The sequence below is a fragment of the Botrytis fragariae genome (assembly GCF_013461495.1).
Source record: "Botrytis fragariae strain BVB16 chromosome Unknown tig00000112, whole genome shotgun sequence".
Lineage (NCBI taxonomy): Eukaryota > Fungi > Ascomycota > Leotiomycetes > Helotiales > Sclerotiniaceae > Botrytis > Botrytis fragariae.
In genome coordinates, this window is record NW_023500997.1 from 1335750 (window position 1) to 1361844 (window position 26095).

The 26095-nt window shown below is 42.9% G+C and overlaps 9 protein-coding genes across 9 annotated transcripts; 5 read left to right on the plus strand and 4 right to left on the minus strand.

The window, feature by feature from the left end:
* Positions 1-2747: 2747 nt before the first annotated feature.
* Bfra_007969 (putative cytochrome p450 monooxygenase protein) lies at positions 2748-4602 on the plus strand (the record flags this gene model as incomplete). Its single annotated transcript, XM_037338335.1, has 4 exons — positions 2748-2939; positions 3000-3936; positions 4016-4285; positions 4406-4602. 4 exons carry the CDS (start codon positions 2748-2750, stop codon positions 4600-4602), a joined length of 1596 nt encoding a protein of 531 aa, XP_037190398.1.
* Positions 4603-4921: 319 nt separating this feature from the next.
* On the minus strand, positions 4922-6713 carry Bfra_007970 (putative cytochrome p450 protein; the record flags this gene model as incomplete). Its single annotated transcript, XM_037338336.1, has 4 exons — positions 4922-5245; positions 5463-5870; positions 5925-6469; positions 6521-6713. 4 exons carry the CDS (start codon positions 6711-6713, stop codon positions 4922-4924), a joined length of 1470 nt encoding a protein of 489 aa, XP_037190399.1.
* A 1524-nt stretch (positions 6714-8237) lies between these two features.
* Positions 8238-9162, minus strand: Bfra_007971 (putative ribonuclease trv protein; the record flags this gene model as incomplete). Its single annotated transcript, XM_037338337.1, has 2 exons — positions 8238-8793; positions 8849-9162. The coding sequence occupies 2 exons, from the start codon at positions 9160-9162 to the stop codon at positions 8238-8240; spliced, it is 870 nt and encodes a 289-aa protein (XP_037190400.1).
* Positions 9163-9729: 567 nt separating this feature from the next.
* Positions 9730-11259, minus strand: Bfra_007972 (putative tyrosinase central domain protein; the record flags this gene model as incomplete). Its single annotated transcript, XM_037338338.1, has 6 exons — positions 9730-9996; positions 10062-10338; positions 10390-10601; positions 10703-10789; positions 10840-11002; positions 11051-11259. The coding sequence occupies 6 exons, from the start codon at positions 11257-11259 to the stop codon at positions 9730-9732; spliced, it is 1215 nt and encodes a 404-aa protein (XP_037190401.1).
* A 1257-nt stretch (positions 11260-12516) lies between these two features.
* Positions 12517-13590, plus strand: Bfra_007973 (putative phosphatidylinositol phospholipase c protein; the record flags this gene model as incomplete). Its single annotated transcript, XM_037338339.1, has 2 exons — positions 12517-12594; positions 12658-13590. The coding sequence occupies 2 exons, from the start codon at positions 12517-12519 to the stop codon at positions 13588-13590; spliced, it is 1011 nt and encodes a 336-aa protein (XP_037190402.1).
* A 585-nt stretch (positions 13591-14175) lies between these two features.
* On the minus strand, positions 14176-16162 carry Bfra_007974 (putative siderochrome-iron transporter protein; the record flags this gene model as incomplete). Its single annotated transcript, XM_037338340.1, has 4 exons — positions 14176-14903; positions 14954-15688; positions 15744-15874; positions 15930-16162. The coding sequence occupies 4 exons, from the start codon at positions 16160-16162 to the stop codon at positions 14176-14178; spliced, it is 1827 nt and encodes a 608-aa protein (XP_037190403.1).
* Positions 16163-17936: 1774 nt separating this feature from the next.
* Positions 17937-20183, plus strand: Bfra_007975 (putative uracil permease protein; the record flags this gene model as incomplete). The annotated part of the gene is made up of 5 exons (XM_037338341.1): positions 17937-18106; positions 18198-18508; positions 18649-19008; positions 19143-19619; positions 19738-20183. 5 exons carry the CDS (start codon positions 17937-17939, stop codon positions 20181-20183), a joined length of 1764 nt encoding a protein of 587 aa, XP_037190404.1.
* A 760-nt stretch (positions 20184-20943) lies between these two features.
* Positions 20944-22662, plus strand: Bfra_007976 (putative mynd domain protein; the record flags this gene model as incomplete). Its single annotated transcript, XM_037338342.1, has 2 exons — positions 20944-21024; positions 21106-22662. The coding sequence occupies 2 exons, from the start codon at positions 20944-20946 to the stop codon at positions 22660-22662; spliced, it is 1638 nt and encodes a 545-aa protein (XP_037190405.1).
* A 1018-nt stretch (positions 22663-23680) lies between these two features.
* Positions 23681-25807, plus strand: Bfra_007977 (putative benzoate 4-monooxygenase cytochrome p450 protein; the record flags this gene model as incomplete). The annotated part of the gene is made up of 6 exons (XM_037338343.1): positions 23681-23891; positions 23940-24033; positions 24310-24736; positions 24795-25094; positions 25151-25261; positions 25616-25807. 6 exons carry the CDS (start codon positions 23681-23683, stop codon positions 25805-25807), a joined length of 1335 nt encoding a protein of 444 aa, XP_037190406.1.
* Positions 25808-26095: the final 288 nt, after the last annotated feature.

Sequence of the window (26095 nt, forward strand, 5' to 3'; positions counted from 1 at the left end):
TCTCTACCTGCAAACCTCCCTCGGTAGGGAGTCCATATGTGTATTTATACGTGTATCTTGATTTTTTGATATCTTGGAATCTTTATAACAATGTATATGCGGGGTAATGTAATATCATGGAAAATATCCTTGTATGGGTATGGACTAGGTAGGTGAGTGGTTGTGCATGACTGAGTAAGGTAGTTAGATGGGTGGGCAGGTAGGTAGATATCCCTCTTCAAGTGCTTCTTGAATTTTCGGGGGCGGGGTGTGATGCGTGGGCTTTGCTGAAGGGAAAATAGGAAAGAGGACGGGAAAGAAGGGGGGAAAAAGGCGGATGGGTGTAGATGGAAGGGCGTGAGTAGATATTGGAGGGATACGTATACGGCAGTTATTCATTGGGAGGCAAGACGAGGTGAGATAGGGCGAGGTGGGGGTGAGGTGATCTTCTTGTCTTCATGCGAGCAAGCTGGTGTATAGGGTGTGAGATGTGTGAGTGCGAGAGATGAGTAGATGAATGGATGGATTGAAGAGATATATGTAGTTGTCATTTGGGGAGGGAGTTGAAGTAGTTTCTTCGTTCTGTAGCGGGGTCGCGTGTGTGAAGTATGAGATGGAGGGGTGAATGGGTGGGCGATGTATGGGTGCGGGCGATGGGGGTATGGCATTGGCATGACATGACATGATGTAGAAGAATAGGATCTATGAAAATTTGAAACAGATATATTGATGTTGATTCAAGCCTTAGTTTGGGCTCTAGAGTTCCGGTAGTTTGAACTTTGTTGGGGACGGGAAGGAAAGGAGAGGCGTCTTGGAGGACAGGAGAGAGGAGGGAAGATGCACTCTGTAGTCAGCTTTGCACTTGCAGCGGATGCCCGGGACTTGGGGGATCCGAGGGGGAAGTTGAGGTTGAGGGGGTGTAGGGAGTAGATGTTATTAGACGAGGTTGCGTTGGTCTCTGATTCGTGGTCGTGCACAATCCTGAGTTGTTCTGAGAATGTGAATTATTTCGACTCATTAATTCACATATCGAGTTACTACTTGAGTGAATGGATAGCTGCATATATAGATAGACATGCAGTTGCGTTGCATGACACGGCTTTAAGATCTTCATATTTATGTTACATAAACAAGCTTTAACCTTATCCTGTAATTTCATGGGAGGCATGGAAGAGGATATGTATCGGATACGGAACAGTTTATATTCTCCAATGTCCGAACAAGGATAAGAATAGTCTGTGGTTACATGAAGGCATTCTTTGCTTACGATTCCATGCTCGTCATAAGAGCAAAGCCCATCTAGTGAACAGGCAAACTATGCATGGAAAGCTCACACAAACCCTTTGTGAAATTCAACATATCAGATCATAGGAAGGTATTATTGATGAGCCAGGAGACGTAGGGATAATTCCCTCATTGTACAACGATCCAAACCTTATTCTAAGACATCGTTGCGATGAAGAATCAATCGCGATCCCATGGTTCCGATTCCCCTCATTATCGTGCACATTAACGGTGCATCGAAGGTATATCGACGGCGAATCAACGGTATATCAATGGTATATCAACGGTGTATCAACGGTATGTGTGCTGCACACATATTAGGTTGAAAATGCCTTCTTCGGTGCATGAGTGCCTCTTCCGCAGTACGAGGAGAGATCTTTTGATAAGCATTATTAGGTGTTGGAGGGGGAGGTAGAGTATACGCCCGTCCCGCTTTTCTTCCATATAATCTCGGCATTTTTTAAACAACTTTTGCTTGATCATTAATTCGAAAAATCCCAAAAGTTTCGAAATTCGCTTTTTGGAAGAGACCTGCGTTGTGTACCACAACACACTTGTCAATTGGACATTGTAACAAATTCTCCGGCTGAACGTTTACATTGTCCGAGCTTGTCCGTCAAATCAACTCTTGATATGAAGACCAGACACGACAGTGACTGCATGGACCTTGGAAGTTATAAGGCTCCTGGCAGTGACTGGGTAACTCCAATGCCGAAAAAATAGTTACAAGGGATGCGATGAAGTTATACTCGAACGACGTATGATCTGCAAGAACTGCTCGGCATTCCGATGAAGGTTCAAATGTCGAATGAATAAGCTTTTGTCCTTATCCACTTTATGCGCATACATACCCACCCAAACTGCTATTTGCAGAATTGTGTGCTTGTTATCAGCAAATAGGATAAGGTTATTTGATGATGACGACTTTGTAGGTCGGGAGTTTCAGGGAAAGAGAAGATAAACGGCTTGAGTACTGGAGTAGGAGATGTGGATTGAAATGGACGCGGTTGTTTTTATTCGTCTGTGTGAGATGACAGATTGACTGAGGATATGCATAGCAGGTGGGTATCACCTCTTGCTTGTCGATCGCCGAGTTTGATTATTTTTCAATGGAGGGAGATAGAAAGAAGGCAGGAAAGGGTTGAGATGGGAAGAATATACACGAGTACATAAGTCTTCTGCGCTCTCATAAAGGACATGAATTTTGGATCCTTCAATCTTTATATATCCTTGTTTCCATGGCCTTTGTTTGGTAACTAGAAAGCTTGGGATGAGCTTCAGGTAATTGGTTTCAGTCTTAGCTTTCAGTTTTTGGCGTTACAACTACTGAAGATATACGAATTATTGGAGTTAAGGATATACAGCCACATTTTACATCGGCTGCTAAACATATAACCGTTGCTTCCAATTCAACTGATTGGAACCATCTTCGCACTTTCTCATCGATCAAAGTTCAGAATTGAGCTATATGAATATCTTTCAAGATGTCGGCAGCACTTTTTGATGAAAGCAAACCCATAGCTATGTCACCACTATTCTTAGGTGCTTTGGCGTTGGTTATTCTAGCCTATTTTATTAAAACCATACTTTCTCGACCCCAAAAGTTAGATTTTCCAATCGTGGGAAAACCAGGTTCTATCAATTGGCAAGAGGCATTACTTGAAGGATCGGTCAAAGTAGGAACATCTCTATCAGCTGATCCTCCCTTGGTATCCCCGTATTAACTCACAAATTAGTACCCTAACACTCCATTCATCCTCCCCAGCGATCCTCCCATGGTTGTTCTACCCCATTGCACTAACGATGAAGTCCGCCTCCTCCCCGAAGAAAAAGTTTCCTTCCACAAGGAAATTGAACGCATTTTCCTCACAGCCCACACCAAATTCGGCAGGAATGCACCTGCCGTCGTCAAAACTGTGAAGACTGATTTGACTCGTCATGTTGCATCAACTGCGGGTCCTCTCCAAGACGAACTACACTTTGCACTGGATACAGAATTTGGCCCATGCGAGTCTTGGACCAAAGTGGTTTTGCTTCAGAAGGTACTAAGGATCGTAGCCCTAATTAGTGGGAGAGTCTTTGTGGGAAGACCTCTTAGCCGAAATGAAGAGTGGCTTCAAACTAGTATTAATTATACAACAGATTGTATAAAAGCGAAGAATGCTGCGGTTAAATGGTCGGCATGGACGAGATATCTTGTAGCACCATTCCTGCCAGAAATTAAGAAGGTTCAATCGCATACGAACAAGGCAGCAGAGCTGTTGAAACCGCTTATCGATGGATGTATTCGGAGGTTTAGAGACGGAAAAGGACTGGGCGGGGAATCGGGTGATGAATTTGAAGATGACCAGGGAGCGTTTGTTAGTTGGATGATGAAGCACACAAGTCCGGAACTTAGAGAGAATCCTTACAGCTTGGCCGTAAACCAGTTGACTCTATCATTCGCTTCAATTCACACAACGAGTTCGGCTATTTGTCACATCTTATTAGATCTCGCTTCCCATCCGGAATTTATCGCACCTCTCCGCGAAGAAATCGAACAGGTGATCGCAGAAGATGGATTTGAAGTTGATGGCAGCGGAAAGGAATGTTTAAAAAAGCAGTCATTAACAAAACTAAAGAAATTGGATAGTCTCTTAAAAGAGAGTCAGAGGCTGAGTCCCCCTAGTATGAGTATGTTGAGCATTATTTCTTCCAATCTACATCAAGATATGATGTAGTGTACAAAAGAAAACAAACTAACAAATACCAGCCGCAAGTCTCCGCGTAACAACCGCTCCCCTTCACCTTTCCACCGGCCACACTATCCCCAAGGGAACAAGCGTAGTATACGATTCCCATGCAGTCAACTTGGCAGGCCCCAACGTCTCTTCGCTTCCACACGATCCTTCTACTATGCCCAAACTCGATCCTCCCAATGTTTTCTCTCCCTTCCGCTTTTCTTCACTACGTGAGACTCCGGGAAATGAATCCAAATATCAATATGTGACAACGAGTAAGGATTCTATGAATTTTGGTCATGGTATGTGTTCCCTATCTCCCATTATCTCTCACATGCTTTTGAATCTCCTGTCAACTTCACCTACATCCAGTCTTGAGAACAGAGAATCTCCCCTGGTATCAATAGCTAATATCCAAATAGGTAACCACGCATGTCCAGGTCGTTTCTTTGCAGGAGTTGAACTCAAAGTAGTTATGGTAGAATTGTTGAGAAATTGGGACTTTAGAAATATTGGGGATACAGAGATGAAGGGAGGTGAGAGACCAGGAAACATTGTTCTTGGTAATTTAATTCATCCGAACCCGGCGGCGCAGCTCGAGTTTAAGAGAAAAGCTTAGGTGTTGAAAATTTGGAGAGGAGTGAGCAGACATTGGAAGAGGGAACTTTGGAGGGAGTGAAACAGAGCGGAGGAGAATGAGATGGATACCATTTGTTGATCACTAGTTCAGTTTCTATTTAGTTTGAGCGTGACAAATAGTTACAAATTATTTCCACCAGTACAGTTAGATAGACAAAATTACATCTACTCTTGCCCACGATCCAGTCATCATCGAACGTCAAAGGTTCTTAAGGAAGATTTTTATATGTCGCAAAGGGTGTGTTTTCTAGACTAGGTATATGATACCATTTGTTCGTAGGTGTCATATGATGACCCAACTACCCAACCAAAATCCTCACTCCCCTCCCACTACTCGCCGGCAAAAAATAATCACTCGTACACTCCACATCCCCTACATTCGTGTCATGCAACGCCAAACTTCCATCTCCACAATTTAACTCTCCATAGACACCCTTAACACATAAATACAACTCCGCCCATGCTAAATTAATACCTAAACATTGACGCGATCCTTTGCTGAAACTTACAATGTATTTCGATAGAGATGGGTTTTCGAGGAAGCGGTCTGGTGAGAATGTGTTGGGGGAGGGGAATATGCGTGGGTCGAGATGTTGGAGGTAGGAGGTCATGGATACAGGGGTCTAGTGGTGTTAACTTTTGCGAAGTGATGGAAGGGAGGGGGACAAGGATGATAATTTGGATTGATTGGGTTGATGTGAACTTTCACAATATTCAAATGATTTGAATCTTCTAATCATATTCAAGAATCGAGAAGCCTTTCATTGTAGAAGTGCGATTTGAGCCAAAAATCTTGGGGGAGAAAAGAGAAGAAAAAAAAGAATCAGGAGGAAGACATACACCAGAGGGAATTTCCCACTCATGAAACTTCAACACTTGATCCGGGGATATTCTTTGCAAATGTGCCGCAACTCCAAAACTTAATCTCAGCCCCTCTTGTATCACAGCTGTCAAATAAGGCAACTGTTCTAATTCCTTTAATCCGTTCTTTCCCTCCATCTCGGCAAGAAGCTTCGATAGAATATCAGGGTTCGCGAGGACATGGTAAGCAATAACAGATAAGGTCCAAGCAGTTGTTTCAGTACCGGCTCCGATGACTGTTTGTCCTTCTTGCGAGAGACGGACTAGTGATTTCTCGTTTGGGGGAAGATCACTGGAGAGAATTTCGTGGAAGATTGTCAGTTGGGAGGAACGTTCATGATTAGTGTCTTTTCCATTGATGATAGCACCAATCTGAGCTTTCAATCCCTAGAATCCAGTCAACGCCTACAATGTCAGAAAGGTAAACAATTGTATGCTCACCATTTGAAATTCCACAACACTAACAGTTTTCGAATCAAGAAACCTTGTCAACGACAACGGCATACACTGCATCAACGTGAAAATCCAAGGGAACTGCTTTGTAACATGTGATATGTAACCAATATTTTCAATCGCATCACGAAAATCCGTATGGAAATCGTCAGAATTCTCAATGGAACCACCTGTTTTTCCCAACGCATATTCTGAAATGACATCAAAAGTATAGCACGAAAAGGCCCACGAGAGATTAACCGGTTTCTTAGTATCTTTATATGAACGGAGCCGATGAACAAGTGAATCTACATGTTTCTGAATCATGGATTCGAGGCGGAACACACTGGCTTTGGAGAAATAACGGCTCATAGCTCCTCGACGAACACGATGGTGATCGTGTGAGACAGTGCCAATCATCGATTCGGAATTACCAAATTGCTTGGTAAAGTAAGCATATTTATCGCGCCTCTTCCCACCAGCGGCATACAATTCGTCGTAATAGTCTGGATCATTGATGTGAAGCTCCCAGGGATTGATACGTATTATGGGTCCTATTTGGGAAGTATCAAGTTCATGTTAAGCAATAGGAAGAAAGGACTTACCATATTTCTCATGCAACTCTTTGATTTTGAAGGTATACTTTCCTCCCAAAACAATATCATGATATAGTTCATAGAGCATGGAAATAGCAGCCAACTTTGGTCCGGGGAACTTGGCAATTGGACTGAAGTATAGACGCCATATTATTCCATATACAACGTAGGATAACAAGACAGCAATGATTGGAACCAACATTTTGTCCATGAATTTCGAGATTGATTCCCTCGAGGATATACACGAACACAATGCTTCACCAAAATAGAGGAGTCCATAAAGAAATAAATATAAGAACCAAGAAGATGGGGAATCTGCAGAGACCCACCATCTCGGGCTGTCAGATACCCGTTCTCCTTTCCATTGCGGACACCGGAGTGATAAGATCTTCAAATAATAAATACGTCCGATACTATTGGACAATTCAGAAACTCCCTACATGTGTGTGACAACGAAATGACCCACGCGCATATGCAAATGATGAAGCCGACATAAGAGTATTGGCTAGGTCTCTTTCAAGATGCCCGAAAACCAATCAATAATGCTTGTATGATATCTGAACTCATCAATGCCGAGACTATTTTGTTCCGAGTAAACGTGACAGGGTGCAAAAAATAAAGATTATTCACTGCCGGGTCATCAGATCATCAGACAAAGCAGGTAATTGGGGGGGGGGAGTCGTTGAGACTTCCGTAAGGTGCCTTCAATTCCACATCTATAGAAAAACTTGGCTATACCGGACTAGGACATACCGGAAACTTGAACATGCCGAACTTTTTTCACATTTTTATCGAGATTTATATGGAAATACCGGAATTTCGATAAAAACCGGAATACCGAACTACATTGACTAAATTCTGGTGTAAACCCTTATTATTGATTAATATACTGTATACTAAGAGGGGTGAATCTTCGAATATAGCATTATTATTATTGTCATCGAAAAAAACTGAAAAGAGTCGATCACTATAGTCCTCGAATCAATTCAACAAAGCAACAAAAGAAAGACTTAAGAGTATAATAGCAGGACTTTAAATACAGGAAAAGGAGGCATAATGATACAATAGCATGATATAAAGCTCAATAAAGTATAAAGCTAAAGAAATCGATTGTTAATGATTTTAAAGCTCTTGAAACTATTCAGATGTCATGGTACGGGTAAAGACTTATATTGTACCATAAGGGTAGAAGGGCTATGGAAGAGAGAGGACATACTTATAAGAAGTAGGGCACGCTAATGATCAATGCCTGAGGCACTAAGACAACTACAGAGTATGTAGCTAGCGCCGTGACATCAGATTCTAATTAAATATCAAGAATAGCAAGGCGTTCCTGATATGAGTCTAATCAAGAGTCTATGTAAGAAAAAGTGTGAAATAGAGCTTAAATCTGATCAAGGGAGAGTACAAGATAATATATTAAACTACTTTAGTATAAAATGAAATTGATGATTTTAAGCCGCATAGTGTTGGTGCCTTAATGCCTTACCATCTTCATACCAGCACCTTCTTTATACCGGATTTGATTGGTCGAATTTTTCAGTCCGGTACAACCAAGTTCTTCTGTAGAACCTTAAGAGTACATACCATCCAATGCAATGCCATACGATTCCCTATCAAAAGAAACCATCTTATAGAATCCAAAAGCCCAGCCGAATTCTAGGGGTTTCCTAGATATACAAATGCAGCAATTTAGCCCGCATCAATCGGTTATACAGAAACGCGATTATATCTTCTTGGGCAAGTATTTAATCCCCTTTCTAGGACAAGTTCCTCTTCCACCTTTTCCAGCTGGAGCCGTAGCCACAAATTCTCCCAACTGCAAACTTCCTTTAACATTAAAGCTATACCATGCTTGGTTCAATCGACCATTCGAACAACCCAATACAACCTCACTTCCCGTAACTGCAGTCAATGCCGTCTGTATCTGATCCTCGGTGTACGTAGCCGAATAACTTGGGACAATTCCGGCCTTCTCGAGTGCTTTATAAGTATCCAACTCTTTGAACAATCCCACGGCCCTTGTAAAGAAATCGACGACTTCATCACCAGCCTCGTATTTGTCGCCATAGCAAGATGGCGCGAGGGTGTTTACGCATGTTCCATGTTTGTTCATTTCATGTTCCCAAAAGGTTTCGGCAGATCCTCGATTGGGGAGCCAATATTCATGCATATATGCGAGAAGATCGGTTTGGGATGCGGCGGTAAGGATGGAGGTTATGTTGTAGTATTGAGGAGTACTATGGCAATATGTGGGATAGGAACCATCGCAGAGATCAGGCCTACGAGACTTGGTAAGCTTTTAAAGATGTGAGAATTGATGGCAGATGAACAAACCAAAGGCCATGAAGAGTCCAGCTATCAGCCGGCCCTATTGCAGGACTGTAATCCCAGAATTGAGTCTGGAGAAGTTGACCTCCGGGATAGACGAAGCAGCAAGAATCGGGAGCGGCGGTGCTGTTGTGGCAGGAGAGAGGAGAGGTTGATGGACATGACGGTGCATTTCCAAAGGGTATGTAGGGTCTAGGAGCTGCGACGGCCGATGAAGCAGATGATGGGTTATTGATTATTGGTATTTGTGATAGGAGACCGCCTGCAAAGGAGATGACCTTGCGAATAGAAGAGACGGAAGAAGTTGTGTTGGATGCCATTTTGGACCGACTGACTAAATGATTGTACGTTGATCGATTGATTGAGAGGAAAAGGGTTGTAAGAATGTAAGAATGTATTTGGTGATAATCAATTATGGAAGTGGATATGTATTGTATTTATATTGTATTCTATTGTATATACTCTAATGGAACAGAAGAAAAGGAAGCATGCTGCTGCGCATTCCTTCCCTTCGAACCTTCAAGCTCAGATAGCACGCAGGTGAGCTACGTAAAGTGCTAAATTAAGCGTGCTAAGGGACTGATAAGCACTTGGAGATGGCATGTGATAAGATAATTCGTCGATAAGCCCCTGTAGATTCCCTGTAGATTAGTCCATGTGCCCCTGAATGTTTCACCATCACTGAGTTGTACACAAAGAAAGATCAGGTACCACCAGTACTCGGCCAAGTGATGAACTCAACGATCTCAATGAATGCAATTCCTGTACCTGTACCGAATATACATTTCGACATATCTTTCTGGAATATCAATCTATGTGCTTGAGATGTGATCTCGATTTAATGCCCAAAATAATGGTATTTCTTTACCTACGTTGGTTATGTCGAATCACACGTAAATGTAACACAATTCTCCATTCAGCCCTCCTAGTGTGTTCATCAAATCTTTCAACGGCACAGGTCCCGCATTATATCCAATATCTTGTAGATCCTCCAAGGTGGTGTTTCTACTAGGAGGGACGTTACTCAAAGTGATCGTTCCTGAGACGGCATTCTGTCTCTTTGCTAAATCCTGAAGTTGCCATATCCACCAGACTCTATCTATCATACCGTGATGAAGATAGAAAGCTGGGTCGCCTGGAGATGTAAAGAAGTCCTACATGTATGTATTGTTAGTACTTTAGATCTTCAGGGAGGGGTCCGGAGAGGAAATTCACTTACACCGCCCGGATCACCACCCACTGTGAAATGCCCTCCAGTATGAACGCCCCATTCTCCTATACTGAACAAGCCTTGCATGACAGTCTGGAACCAATATATATCTGCATTTGAGGGTTTTGTTATGAGGTCGTAAGTATAGTTGGTTTTCGTAACAGCAGCACTATGAACGTTGACATCGCGGCGTAGACAACGGGGATTGTAACCGAAGCCGTCGGCTTGTGGGTTCACTGGCGTGCCGGATATTGTTCCAAAGACTGGGCCAAGGTGTACAGTCATACTACAAGAATATTTAGCATGTTGATATCATAATATGACCAAAGAGTTATACTTCTTGAACGGGCCTGTGGTAACGCATCCACCCCCGACACCAGGCGGGATAATGTCGAATGGCGCCGGTGCGAGATTGATAGGAACACCAGTGTGGTTGTAGTACAAGCCATTGCCGCTCATGCTAGTAGGACTACCGTCAAAGAGAGGGGAGTGTATCGGGTCATCGGCGTATCTGCCCCAGTTCCAATACTGACGTTCGTCAGTGATAGACTGTGGGAAAGTATAAAGCATAGGGCCCAGGAAGGTTTGAGACATTTGACGCGTGAAATACCAATTGTGGGTGATGGAAGACAAATGAACTCAAGACTCACAGGTTGATATCCTTTATATCCACATTCTTCACGGAGTGCTTTTTCGTACGTATGAACATAATATCTGTGCCAGCCCAGAAAATTGCCCTATATCATTAGTTCGGACTACAGGATACTCAGATACAGTATGTACCTACCGTAGCGTGAATGGTAAAGCTCTGATTCATATGCGCGGCAACGAAGTCATCAAAGCGACTTCGAACACCCGGAACCACTTCAGAAGGCGTGATGGGCTTTTTGGACTGTAAACAAAGAACAGCATTTGTGTATGCGATTCTATCCGCTCCTGAGAGATCGCTCCTGCAAAAGATTAGGTCTGGGAGCAACAGGACATCATTGTCACCTTACCATTCACGACGCTTTATGGCATTTTTGATCGTGCAAGTGTTGTGTGGATAATGTATAGCTTGATATGCCGCTAATTTCGCAAGACCTTGTGCTGCTAGTTTATCTACTGCATCGGGGGCATATGGCGGATACGAAGCTGCTTCAACGACATCAATGTATGACTGAAGAACAATAAAGGTTGAAAGAACTCCAAGAAAAAGAAAATGCATATTGAAAAGAGTAAACCTAGCGGGTTTGATAGCAAGAGTAATCATAAGTGCCATTGAACACTATTAATACTTCAGGTATTTTTAGTCTCCTTTCTCGTCTGTCACGATTATAAGTGTAATTACCTCGAAACTCTCCGGCCAGTAGCTGATTCTTCGGCTTCCAGACTCAAGAATGGGATGCTTTCGGACGGTTGAAAGCTTTAGGTACTCTTGGCAATGCGAGTGAAAACATCATATGGTGGTTTGACATGAGCAGATGCATTTATGCAGATACAGGCATCTGAAGTCTGATGAGTGATATCGAATGATACTTGTTGAGGTGTAATATTCTCCCTCAATATCCCCTGAATTCATTGGCGAAAGCTAAGCACTTGCATTGCTTACTCCATACAACAGCATTCTACAACTAGAAGCCGACACACATCCACAACCTTTTTTCACTGCAATCAATGGCATTTTATCTGACAGTCCTATCCTTGGAGTATGACTATCGGGTATAGGATACGAAGCCCGCCTTCGAATAAGTGAACCTCGCTGTGCGGTTATCTTTCTTGGCAAAGTCCTTTCTTTTGGTAAAGTTAGTAGTAACTTGGGTATTGATACCGTCAGAGTAAGTTGTGATCGAGTTAAAATATCTCAGTGGCTACATCGCACAAGTGCCACGCATCGAAGTCATCACACTACTTAGCCGGCAGTTTTCCCACATATAAGCACAGTCAGACTTTAGTTTAGACGGTTGATAGTGGCGTAAAAAATGAGAATTGTGCAGAATATCCCCGCATCATCAACGTCTAATCACCTCTCGGGAGAGTCCAGAGCTGGGCTAAGGCTGGTATCAAATTCTTGATTGTACATCAGAAGTGCCAGACGGCATCTAATTTGCAGGAACTTTAAAACATGATTTGCATGAAATTCACAATTGCAATGAGCGGTGTATCGTAAAGGTAGTTTTCTCTTCTCCTCAGTCAATTTACATGTACAACAGAAGAAATGATGAGATGGAAGACCTGCATCTTGATTGCATGGCGTCAAGCCACAGACGACAAGTAATATTAGTAAGCCATGAATTTGTCACGTGAATGGCTAAACTTCCACCACTCATGAATCACGTCGCTTCTACCAAATATGAATGCTTGTTCTTGCAGGCGGTGGGGATTATTTGATATTGGCTAACGACTTCCGATTTAATCACAACATCTTCATCATAAGACGATACGGTACATAAGAGGTCAGGGCAATTAGTTTGTTTATCCCACCATGGTCTTTCTCGTGGGATCACGATCATTGGGCCTCCATATGCAGAAATCGACGTTACGATCAGCTACACAAACTATAGTATGTTAAACCATGTCCACCCCACCCATGGTTCTAAGAAAGCTAGTATCTAACCACCTGTAGTTTCGTCAAATTCCTCTGGGCTGCATACACATTCGAGATTTCCATTCTTCGTTCTTCAGCTTTGTAAATCCGAATTCGGTATTTCGCAAATCGCCTCTACTGAAAGCTATCTCATCAAGTGGCGCTCGCCCTTTCTTCTCATCTACCCCATTAGCACGTGGTTCCAAGTGGGCACAACGGGAGCAACATGCCAAAAGCAAACATCAAAATAAACATACGCAACATACTCAAAATGAGCACCAACCCATCGATACAAGTCCGACAATCAGATACCGCAAACCCCGTTCTAGCTACCCACTTGCGATTGTCATTGCTGTAGGATGTACATTCGTAACCCTCAGCTACAACCGTTCTCCATTCGTTGATTTTCCCCTTCCCAATTTCATTCCTAAACTCACACCAGAATATTTCGATAGAAACTTCGTTCTTTCCCAGCAGAATATTGATGAGGGACGAATCCATACACTCATCACCCACAGCTTCATGCACCAGACATATTACCATCTGTTCGCGAACATGTATTGTATGCTAGCCATGGCTCCTCTGGTCAACCCTCTCACCTTCGTAACCATCTGGGCTGGCGCTGGTGTTACATGTTCCCTCGCCTCTCTATACATATGGAAGCACGGCCTTCCATTCAACCAGAACAAAAGCTCTATAAATTCTATAGATCGGGGTTGCGGTGCGTCTGGCAGTCTATCAGGCCTAATTACCATGTTGGCAGTAAAACATCCGAACGTGTCTTGGCAATTTATGTTCGTACCCATAGGAATTCCGGCATGGTTTTTGGTAGGAGGAGGAGCTGTCTATAGTATTTTGGCGCTTAATAACGGGTGGCAGCCGGGAGTTGGCCATGCAGGACATCTTGGGGGTTCGGCATTTGGTGTCTTGGCTGGTGTTGTGAGTAGACGACTTGGCTTGAGGGGATTTTGATGCGGTCTTTATGGAGGAAGTGATGGCCCTGAATAGGGTTTATCCTATACGGATATGTTCTCGTCTATTAACATAGTAGACTGCATGTGAGCTTTCATTGGTTGGAATATTTTAATCGAATTCGAGACCTGGAAGCTTTTCATCGTCAAACTATTCTTCGAATGGACGGGAAGCCTGGTTAAGTGTACAAGAAGCCGAATGAAGCATGAGATCGCTACATCCGTATGCTGAATCACCAGAACCGAAAAAGAAACCAGGTGAAAGGGGAAGATCAATTGAAAAAGATTCACTCAATGTTCTGTACCCGCTTTTCCTTCGCAACACTGGTATAGCAACTATCGCCGCCATCGTCACTGCCACCCACAATACATAATCTATACCCTCACATTTCAATTACAATTTATACATTCAAGCTTCTTCATCCGATTGAATTCAACCATGAGGCTGTTATTGTCTTACTATTATTGACATATTCTTCTTATTTAGCTCCATATCTAGCCATCTAATATAACTCCAATTCCGTAATTAATCTTGGTTGTTTTGAGATTCTTATTCATCATGTCGTTTCCTCGTCTCTTGAAGACATTAAACCAAAATTGGTTCATTTTTCTTCTCTAATGTGCCTCCGATAACTCTCCCCTTAACCTTATCTTCTCCTGCATCCAACTTGGCATTCTTAATCACCAAAGACAAAACCACAATCGGTGCACTCACACAGAGCGCCACGATGAGCAATTTTTGCATAGTCTCTTGATATGCCCTGTTGATTGCAATTCTCTCGGGTGTTCCCATAGGATACGCTAGAGCGTTGGTAATACTATTGTAAACAGCCTTGCTATCGATAGTGGATGAGTACTGGGCCAATTTCTTGGGAATATTTTGACCCCAGATAACGCCAGCAATGGCACTTCCAACAGCACCACCCATTTCTACACAAGTCAAGTAGACGGCTGTCGCGACAGCGACATTCTGATGACTAGGGACAGAAGCTTGGACAGCGAGTTGGGCTGGGACGTTGAGCATTCCTCCGCCGATACCAACAGCAATTTGCGTGCCAATGATCTGTGCGATAGATGAATTTTCTCTGCGGTAATGAAACATGAGTCCGATGCCCATCAGGTAGATAAGCGCACCAGCTGTAATGTATGGTTTGTAGTATTTGGTGTACTTGATAAAAAAAGATATGATGACAGAAGAAATGGTTGCCGTGAAAGAAAACACCTGTGTTACGTGGCCTGCAGCGGGAATAGAGAGATCTTGGACGACAAGAAGATAGGAGTAGAAGTATGGTTGAACCGAGAGGAAGAATGCCACTTGGAAGTATTAATACGAGAGCTTGCTAACAGACCAGAGTAAAACTTACTGAAGTAGAAGAATCCAATGCCACATCCTGCGCAGAATGTACGGGATTTCAAGAGACCTAGGGGAATAAGTGGATGCGGTGCAAGCTTTTTGACAGATTCCCAAACAGGAAAGCTGACAAGGCAAATAACCCCTAGAACGATCATTGCGATAATATCTGGGCTAGCCCATCCATTCGAGGCCTTAGAAGCAATAGTGAGCGGAATCAGAATAAGCGCAAACGCCGCACTCAACAGAATCATGCCTCCAATATCCAAGTCGTTCCAGAGAGTTTTTATGGTTGCAATCGGACCCAAGTTTTTTAAAGGCGACGGGGCAGTGAGGCCAGCCTTCTTTGCCTTTCTATTGTTGAGGAATAAAGACAACGCCAATGGTAAGAATACGACTGGCAAGATTATACACCATATGCCATAACCCCATCTCCATGTTGTAGTTTTAAGAATCTTGTCTCCAATTGGTGCACCAATCCAAACAGTGATCAAGAATGGAATCTGCGGCAAACTAGACCATAAAGCACGATTGAGGAGATTAGTCGTATCAGCAATGAAGACTTGCTGGAGGATTTGAAGACCGGTGGAGCCAGCTGCATAGAATATCTGGGCTGCGGCATAAGTTTGGACGTCGTTGGATATGGCCATTGTAGCGCCGCCGATAATGGCGAGAATGATCGAAATGCTGAAGGCTTCAAGTCGACCAAATACATCCGCGGTTTTGGCCATGGGCGCTTTAATAACAGCTATCCTTAATCAATACATATATACAAAAGGTCAGCAGTTACGGAGCTCACTGACCCATGACGACGCTTTGAACGACCAGTACTGTTGAAATCAAAGAGTGGTTGTTGAATGAGCTTGTCGCAAAAACAGAAAGTGACATGACCACTTGTGATTCGAGTGAAGTGGTGAAGGAGATAAGAAACATACTGAAATTTTTGTCAGAACGCCGAGGATCCACCAATGTCATCTCAAGAAATTTACCCGATGTATGCTATGATCAAAGACCATGTCGTCCAGGTCATTGACACGGCCTCGATGTTTTGTACACCAGCTTGGGTGGCATTTCCAATGTCATTATTGGCAGTTTCGATGTCTTTTTCATTCGGGCCTGGAGAATTTGCTCCTGCTCGAGCTTCAGAGTCTATTACCGAATCCTGTGTCTTGGATATGTTTGTAGAAGACTCCTCGGAGTCGACATTAGTTTCCTGCACCATGCTGATGGATGTTGATGGTTTTTGAGGTTGTGATGCGTCTCAAGGGCGATAGAGGGAGCGACGAAAATTGCGAATCATATTAGAACAAGTAGCAAACATAAGATTGAAGATGATCTTCCAAATGTGAACTACACATCTACCAGCTATGATAACATCATGGTTGAAGCTCTTGGGTGCGTCATTAGTGGCAACGCCGTTGCAAACCTTAATCGGCACTTGCAGCTTAAAGTCTCTCTATTAAACTCAATCATGGATGGACAAATCTTTGAGTAACCTTTTTAAGGAAAACCTTGAGCGGGGTAGGATAAAAATTCGAAGCAGAGAGGTAGATCATGATGAATGTGTATAATCCGCCTCCACTTTCTATGTCGTGCGTCCACTACTAGAAACTATAAGAACAAGTTACGTTGAATTATGCTAATTTCTGAAGACTTTTCCAATACGGTCACTGATGAAAGCTTGTATCCTCAATATTTTTGAGCGGGCCGTCGTGGCTTACAAACTCTTTCAATCGGTAATAAAATAATGCTTCATTCCCAGAATCCGAATCATCAGAAATAAGACTTACTCTTACTTCGACAAGTTGATATTCATTCCTCACAGAAACCCTTTCTCGACTACGAGCTGGTTTGGAACGAAGTGTATTGTATTGTTTGAAGGATAGCATTTGGTACTGAAAGAGAAGAAATTCTTGACATATTAAACTTTGAACGGGAGAGAGGTTGAACCACAAATCTATGCGGGTGTAAAGCTTTCGAGGGTGGCTTGCCAGTTCGAGGTATGCAAGTTCGAGGTTATCGTACAGTGAGTGACCTTTTAGCTCATCGACTGTGGTTTCGATAATCCGTGGGACATTTGTAACTTCCTCATTCGTAGTACATCGCCGTCTTGATAGGTAGATATCGTTATTTGTCTCGAGAAGTCTTGCTTTCCATCAGTTGGTGGCTGAAATCCTGCCGGGTAAATTTTTATATTGTGAGGTTGAAGTGAGGTTTGGGTGTTCTGATATCCGTCCTCAACGCGATAACCATAATGTGGCAACTGTAGCAGTACCCACCCGCCCGCACTCACAACGCGTTCTTGTCATCCAATACAGTCAGATCCGGGCATGTCCGACCTATCAACCTGATAAGCCATCCTAGAGACTGATCATTGACAGCCAAGACAACCCATACAGGAAGTTGATCGTGTGTTTTTGTCACTTGTGCCGTGCAATACCCCATACAACCGACACGCCGATGATTGTCCATCTTGGTCTAACTGGGTTAAGTGTGTCGTCCGATAAGTTTTTGACCGTTGATAACAAGCGTCCATTCGATATACATCCAATGCAATCAGTGCCTAGGCATGTAAATCAGATCAAGTCCGTGTCCACCAACACGATCCAGACGCAAGCATTGAAGCTATCAAGGAAGGCCATTATCTATCAGAAGAACAGGGTAAGTGGGACATGAAAAAAATGTCAGTGAATTGATTGGTAGTCGTCCGGTTGTAGTGTCTATCAAAGTGGAGTTTCTCTTTTCTTTCCTCAATCAAAAACTGTCAAGCTCTCCTCTCCTCTTCCTCCCCTTTTCCCTCCCTTCTCTCTCTCTCTCTCCCAAAAGAGAGCGCAATTACTTGGAGCATGATACCTATCTTCTCTTGACATTTGTTTCTTGTGAAGATTATCAACTCTTGCTTAACGTGGTGGTGATTGTCACTTGTTGATCCAGGTACCCGCACTTCCTCGCAAGAAAAAGTCCTTGTGTGTGTGTCAATTGAAAATTTATCCGAGATGTCCCCCGCCATGAACGTCGCGACTCTCAAAGCTCAATCGGCGGAAAAGGTTGGAGCTTTCAAGAATGCTTTCACGAGTCGACAGAATTTCATGGACTATGTGACAGTTCAAGATACTGCTCTCGATCGCCATTCGGGCTCCAATAAGGTCTGGTCCAATGAAGATCTGTAAGTTCCAACATCAATTGTTGCTCAATTGGACTCTTGTCGATGGATTGGCGCACGCCGAACAATTCAGCTACTAAATTCGTTCCTGTAGTGATCCAACACCTCCTGAAAAACGGACATGGCGTTGGTGGAACTTCGTTACCTTCTACCTGGGACTCTCCTTTGGCAATTGGACTTTGGGCTCGACCATGGTAGGAATTGGCCTTAATTGGTGGCAAGCTATCATCGTTATATTTGTCTCTCAATTGGTCAGTTCAGTCGCCATGTACTTCAACAGTCGATGCGCCTCGGTTTATCATATTGGATACCCTGTCGTAGCCAGGAGTGTCTTCGGAATGTATGGCTCATACTACTTCGTTGGAGCTCGCGCTGCCTTGGCTATTATCTGGTATGGTGTACAACGTAAGTGGTCCAGTTCATGACTCTCTGGCGCATTGAAACATCCTGCGTCTTCTTGCAAAGACTGAGCGAGCGAAATTCCATTCCATCCTGCAATCGGTTCTTTCTCTTGCGACATTTTGCTAATGCGCCGATAATAACAGTGTTTTCTGGTGCGAGTTTCATGAGCAATATCTTGCGATGCATTTTCGGACACAACTTCACCGATATCCCAAATCACATTCCTGAATCGATTGGTATTACATCCGCCAATATGCTCGCCTTCTTTCTGTTCTGGCTAGTTCACTTTCCATTCTGCGCCTTCCGACCATATCAGCTGCGAGCCTTCTTTTGGTTCAAATCGATTGTTGTTTTGCCAGCCGTGTTTGGACTTTTCATTTTCTGTATGGCCAATACAAAGGGAAAGGTCGGATCAGTATACCAGAGCACGCTTGGGGAAGGGGCTGCCTATGGATGGTTCATTATGTATGGCATCAACAGTGGCATGGGCAATACTGCAACTTGTAAGTTTGGATTCACAATATTCCCTGGATTGACATTTCGCCGTGCGACTCATCTACCCCATTTTTCCAAATGCGGTCTTAGGGTCTATATACACAATGTGCAACGAAAATCTGCTAACTCGTCACTTGTGTAGTGATCACAAATCAACCAGATATTGCGAGATGGAGTGCGACGAGATCGGGCGCACAATGGTCGCAACTTCTTACTCAACCTCTATCCGTTACGCTATCTGCCACATTTGGAATCTTGGCCACGGCTGCGATCAACAACAATTGGGGTTTGGATCTATGGAATCCTTGGGATTTGTTAAGCGCCATTTTGGATAGATATTGGTCGGGCAGCACACGTTTTGCTGTCTTTCTCTTGGCATTCTGCTGGATGGTATCCATTCTTGGTACAAACATTGCGGCGAACATGATTCCATTCGGTGCTGATAGCACCATGTTGTTTCCTCGATTTCTCACAATTCCCCGCGGGCAATATGTTGTGGAATTCTTGGCTTTTGCCATCTGTCCATGGAAGATTCTCGCTTCTGCGTCGGTCTTTACCACATTCCTTTCGGGTTATGGTATATTTATGGCAAGCGTGGTTGCAATAATGGTCTGCGATTGTAAGTTCTTCTACCCCAACACATATCCTATACGGATAACTCCTGAGCTAGCAAGCTTGAAGATAGTTGGAAGCAGTTCATTTGATTCCCTACAACTAATGCTAACTTTTTTTCTAAGATTATGCACTCACTAAGGGCAATGTATTCATTGGGCATCTCTACAACGGCACAAAAGCGAACAAGCACTACTATTATTTCCATGGCTGGAATGTGCAAGCGATTATTGCATACATTTGTGGTGTTGCGCTCCCTTTTCCAGGGTTTGTTGGAACTCTAGGCGCATCCGTATCCCAGAGTGCTACGAATCTTGGACGTCTCGGATGGTTGTTATCGTTTTCTGTCAGTTTCGTTGTGTACTTTGCTCTTTGCAAGATATGGCCGACTCCGAACCAGAAATTAATCAAGGAAATGGGTCTTGGATGGGAATCCCAATACGGTGACATTGTAATTGCTGAGGATGGTACACAAATTGCAATCAATGCAGACGCGGTTACAGCGATCAGCGATGATTCTGAATCTGTCAATAGAACTACAGTGGCATACCGAGGAGAAAAGGAATCTTGAGGGACAAGACTGGGGCAGCTTTACGATAATGAACGATCTTAGTATTGGTATTTATCATAGATACTAAACAAATCAAATACTTTTAAAAATCAACTTGGTCCCAGTATGATAATTTCTTAAGTTATATACAGCATAGTAGCTACAACCATCTAGACGATGTAGCCGCAGATGAAGACATAAACCGTTCCGTATCAGTTAATCGTAAAAGTACCTGGATACTTGATATGTCGGTAGACAAGTGGTGCTGCAGGGTAGCATAGTCTATACTGCAATAGGGTTAGTGCTTATCAGCAGAGATACGAACATCTCTAATCTCGTATAATCAAATATAATACAATCGCTTCTTGAATCACTTGCAATGTGAAACATAACTACACTTGCATCACGACAGCGATGATAACCACAAGTTCCATCATAATTCACTACAGCACATATACTATATACGACATCCAGTGATTTTAATTGCGGCTCAAAGTCCATTAGGGCTAGATCGGCTTAACCTTAGTGGGCTTAGTGCACCACATGCTATCTCACTAGGTAGACTTTTAGCGAAAAGCGCCCACAAAGTTGCCACCATTGTCCATCACTAGAGCATCCATGCTCTTTGATCCCTTCGATCTTTAATCTTTAATCTTTAATCACACTCGGAATACGATCTTTCATTCTCGTATATGACGTCGCTTAGCACTGAGTAAAAGAATCCTCTGAGATTCAACCCACCGGCTTTCCTTGCCAACCTTTCTTTTCAATCTCTGTCAAGATGGATTCACCGTGGAGATCAGAGTTATATAAGCCATCCTCAGCTTGTGAAATTGCTCCTCATCAAATTTTAGAGGCCGAAGTTCGTCTCAGAATTCTCTTTTCCCTGTAGTCCTGGGTAAGTTACTCGAAGTTTTCACTGATCAATTTCTTCTCTTCTTAGGCCTTGGAGTCCGAAATCAAAGACTTTGCTCAATTCACAAAGGATATTACAGGAACCCCATACGACCCGGAAAACTGGCTTAATCGGGGTAATTCCCTCCGTCGATTAGGGTATCCGGAACTTGCTCTTGGCGATGTTCAAAAGGCTAGGCTTCTAGTCGAAGCAGCTTTAGAGAATGATTCGACCTTAGGTGCTGATGCTTACAAAGCATATAGCCAGAAGATATGGCAGCTCCATCAAACTCACCCAGCATGGATGCCCAGGAAAGCACAGGTTGCTACGCCAGAATCTCTTCGAGCTTTAGTTACAATTCTATTAAAAAGACTGGAACTTCAGATTTGGTCGGAGCTGATGGAAGGATTAATGGCTTCCAACTGCTGCGCAGATTATCTCGAGGTAAGTAAAGATGCGGTGGCCAAGTTCCCAGATGATCAGGTTTTCCCTTCGGAAGTAACAAATGCGGAATCATGGTTTGAGCAACGGCAAAATATCCTTCAAGGATATGTTGACGATGAAGAAATGACAGCCGAGGCCATGAAAACTACTCTTTACAACGGAGGCGTCTACCCAACAGCATATCCATGGATGACCGAAGATGTTGTCGCAAGATCCGACGAAGTAATAGAAAAGGTGGCGGCCGAATTTTCCTCTGCATCATCCAATTGCGTAGTCTCAAAGAGCACAGTTAGATTGGCCATCTCGCCTGAAGAAATATCGGAGATAGATGTACTTGGCGTTGTGGCAACAAGAGATATTTTGGCAAAAGAATCAGTTCTTGTTGACCCGACGCTTGCTGCTGTAGTTGACAGTGTCGACCGCTGCCCAGCTTGTTGTGGGCCATTCTTGGATAAAATCGAAAATTCATGTTGTAAAACTCTGTACTGTAGCTCTTCCTGCTCTCAAATTGCACTGGATAGTTATCACACCATCGTTTGTGGTAAAGATCTAGATTTCTTACACGGGACCGAATCAGAATCGTTGTCAAATCCCACAGAATCGTCTATGGGATCCAACTTATTTCTCCGCGTTCTCGCCCTTTCTTTAAAAGAAAATGCCGCCAGTCCTCTGAAAACCTCTCTCATCTCACGTCTCACGCCCGCTTACAATCCAAATAACCCTCAACCCATTGCGTTCCATTTCAAAGATCACATCATTACCCCAATCCGCATTCTTCAGGGGCTTGGTATCGATGTATTCGCGAACAGCGCATATGATACATGGGTTATGCACACTATCTATTGTCGTTTGCAGAACAACAAACATGGGCAAACCTTCGACGACATTTGCGGAACAGCGGTAAATCCTTTATATTCGATGTTTAATCACAGCTGCGATCCCAACATTGATTGGAGACACGACGATGAAAACAGCACAGTTACCATGTTTGCTGAGAGAGATATCAAGAAAGGGGAGGAGATGTTCATTTCATATATCGGGAAAGGCAAGAGTCTTAAGGAAAGACAACGGAAACTTATGCCTTGGTTTGGCATGGATTGTGCATGTCCCAAGTGTGATGAGGAGAAACTAGAAACGATGGCGGCAGGTATCACCATCTGAGCCGGGGATTTCTAGTAGCGAAACCATTCTTAGATAGACACCAGACCAACTTCCGGGCTCAATCTTACTCATCAAAATTTATCCATTGCTTTTTTTTCTGACCATTGAAATTGGCATTGACAAGCCTAGGAAATGATCCCTTATTATCTAAGCTTCTTGCAGACTTTTGTCTATGCACGTTTGGCACAATAGCATAAGTGTTATGTCTGTTATGTATCGTATGAGCCTCGACGACTTTACATCACACTAGATCATTATAAAATGAAGTCATCTCATACTCCCTATTCCTGGGTGAGAAACACAGTCAAATTTATGGATTTCGATCCACTTTAACGATCATATGCCAAAAAATTTATTATATAACAGGAAAAATGTGATATAAAGTTATCGAGCTTACACAGAAGATCTATATGATATATCATAGAGTTGAATCTGCTGACATTGGGAAAGATTAATCATACGCATGCATATAGCCGTGTCAACGATAAGTAATAATACCAATCACGTTTGACTTGTGCCATTGAAGCCTCATATTTTTGTGTAAAAAAAAGCGGATGTTGTCAGTTTCGTCCCTGGTTTTCAATATGAGGATGTCGTATTATTCGTCGCCTTGTTTCAACTAGCTAATACTTCCTCCTCCAATGATATCTTAATTTTTCTTGCTTATCTGCAAAATTATGGGCCTTGTTAATCGATCTCCAATGATGCATTATATTTCCTTGCATTAGCACCTGTCATCATTCTGCAGTATTCAATATCATGGCTGATTATTCTCACGGCATCCCAATGCAGCACCTATTACGTTGCGTTGAGTGGGTTTCTAAACTTCCGCGAGCTCGGCAGTTGCATCATAGTTCAATGGAAACTTGTGCTACCCATATATCATCTCTATTATCTCAAGACAATGAGACATGTTGCTTCCATCGCTCAATGATCATTCAAATCCTGCACAAGTATTTGAAATTGACGTTAATTTTTATAGCACGAGCTACATGCCAAGATGTTTTGCTCCTTCAACATGACGACCATTACTTATCTACAAATTATGCTTTTTCTATTCTTGTTCCTGTGGACCATCTATGGCGCTATATATCGTCTATACCTAAGTCCCATTGCGAAGTTTCCGGGCCCAAAGCTTGCAGCTTTGACATCGTGGTATGAGATCTACTTCAACGTCGTGCGTGATGGACAATGGCTTTGGGAAATCAAACGAATGCACGAAGAGTATGGTATGTTTGATGCCCTCCTCAACGTTTTATTGTGACTGAAAATTGTAGGTCCAATCGTGCGCATTAATCCTTATGAATTGCACATTAATGATGTGGATTATTATGATGAATTATATGCGGGCAATACACGAAAACGTGAAAAGTAGGTCATGGACAAAATTTAGCTTAAGCTGGGAAGTTTGGGTGCTCCGATCTCTATATGAAGTCCTCGAGTCGAGCCATTTCAACTCATGCGATATCCTAAAAGTCATTGAATTGCTGATTTTATACTACTCCTTGCTCGCGTATTCTTAAAGCACCAAGAATGGCAGGAATGGCAAGGTTCATTGAGGTGTCTAAGAATGCACTTGTACTTTTACTTCTCACCTCAAAAAATCATTAAATCGTGTAGAGCCTTTGTACTAATAAGCAATGACAGATATCCATGGTTTGTTAGTGCTGGTGGTTCTCCAGGAAGTTCTTTTGAGACTATAGGACATGACCTCCATCGTCTTCGAAGAAACGCCGTCAACCCTTTCTTCTCCAAGCGATCTATCGTGGCTATGGAGCCGCTTATCAAATCAAAAATCTCTCTACTGTCTAATGTATTTCAGTCTCATTTCGCCCAAGCAACCCCCATCAATCTTCGGGTAGTGTTCTCATCGCTTACTTTAGATGTGATTTCTGATTATTGTTACGGGGAAGCCTTCGGTGCTCTGATTGATGAGAATCTGGCTCAATTATGGAGCAACACACTTTCTCAAATCATGTCTATAACGACTATTGTTATGCATTTCCCCATAGTGTATACAATTCTATCATGGCTACCTGATAGCCTAGCTGGGCCGGTGATGGGACATCACAGAGTCAGTCGCAAGAATCCATCTCCATGTTCACAAACTGGCACCTGACTATAGATACTAGAATTCAAGAAAACAAGTGGCGCGTGTTTTGAATCATGAAGATATTGGAGGTCGTCAGAATACAATATTCCACGAACTTCGCGATAGTAGTCTTCTTCCCCCCGAAGAAAAGACTCTTAGGCGACTGGCTGATGATGGAAATATCATGGTTGGAGCTGGAGGTGAGACCACAGCTCAAACTTTAGTCGTATTGTTTTATCATCTCCTGGATAACCCAAAAATGTTGTCGAGGATCAAGGATGAAGTTAGCACCTTGGGTGAAGACATTACGTGGGGGAGATTGGAAACCCTACCATTCCTGGTGAGCCAACTCGAGACATTGAAAATTTAGATCGCTACTAACGAACGCACTCACAGTCGGCGGCCATAACCGAAGCATTACGTCTCTCAAGCGTGGTAACCTCGCGTCTCCCTAGAATCGCACCCAATGAAGACATGAAGTTTCAGAAATGGACGATTCCTGCTGGTGTATGTATGACTCTGTTCCATGGCCCCTCTTATTGATCTTCATCGACGTCTAAGGACCTGTTTACCATTCACTCCTCCTTGACTACGTTTACCATTTTGACGGTATCTAGACACCAACAAGCATGTCTTACTTTTTAATCCACTACTCCCCCGAAATTTTCCCCTCTCCTAATGAATTTAACCCGAGCCGCTGGCTTATAGAATCGGTCTCAAACGATCCGACTACAGGAGATACAATGCGCAAACATAGGCTGGACAAGTATTTTGTCCCTTTTTGCAAGGGAACGAGAATATGTCTTGGCATGAAGTATAAAATTCACCATGTCCCTACCTCTCTAGTGTTCTGACTAACAGATGAATCTCAAAAACAGCCTAGCGTATGCAGAATTGTTTCTCACAACAGCGTATATACTCAAACGTTTCGATCTTGAGCTTTATGGAACTACGAAGAGAGATGTGGAAATCAAGAGGGATCATTTTGTTGCGGCACCAGCAGCAGGAAGTAAGGGTATTAGAGTTATAGTCAAGCATGATAACGGGGAGTAAGGAAGTGGCGGGGTGCCATATTTTGAATTGGGTTCTTAGATACTCTGAAACTTTATCGCGGGTCTATACATTACTGTACTATGCATTAAGTTTACGCGAAAGGCCTTTTTACACCAAAACTCACCTTATTCAAAACACAATAAAAGATTGAAATTCTCTTATATTGATATAAAAACTACCGGAACGATAAATATTAATGTAAATATATCAAAAGAATGAATGAATTATTTGATAATGGTTTTATTCTTATTTAATTGAACTTTGAACTCAAAAAATATAGAAGATCAC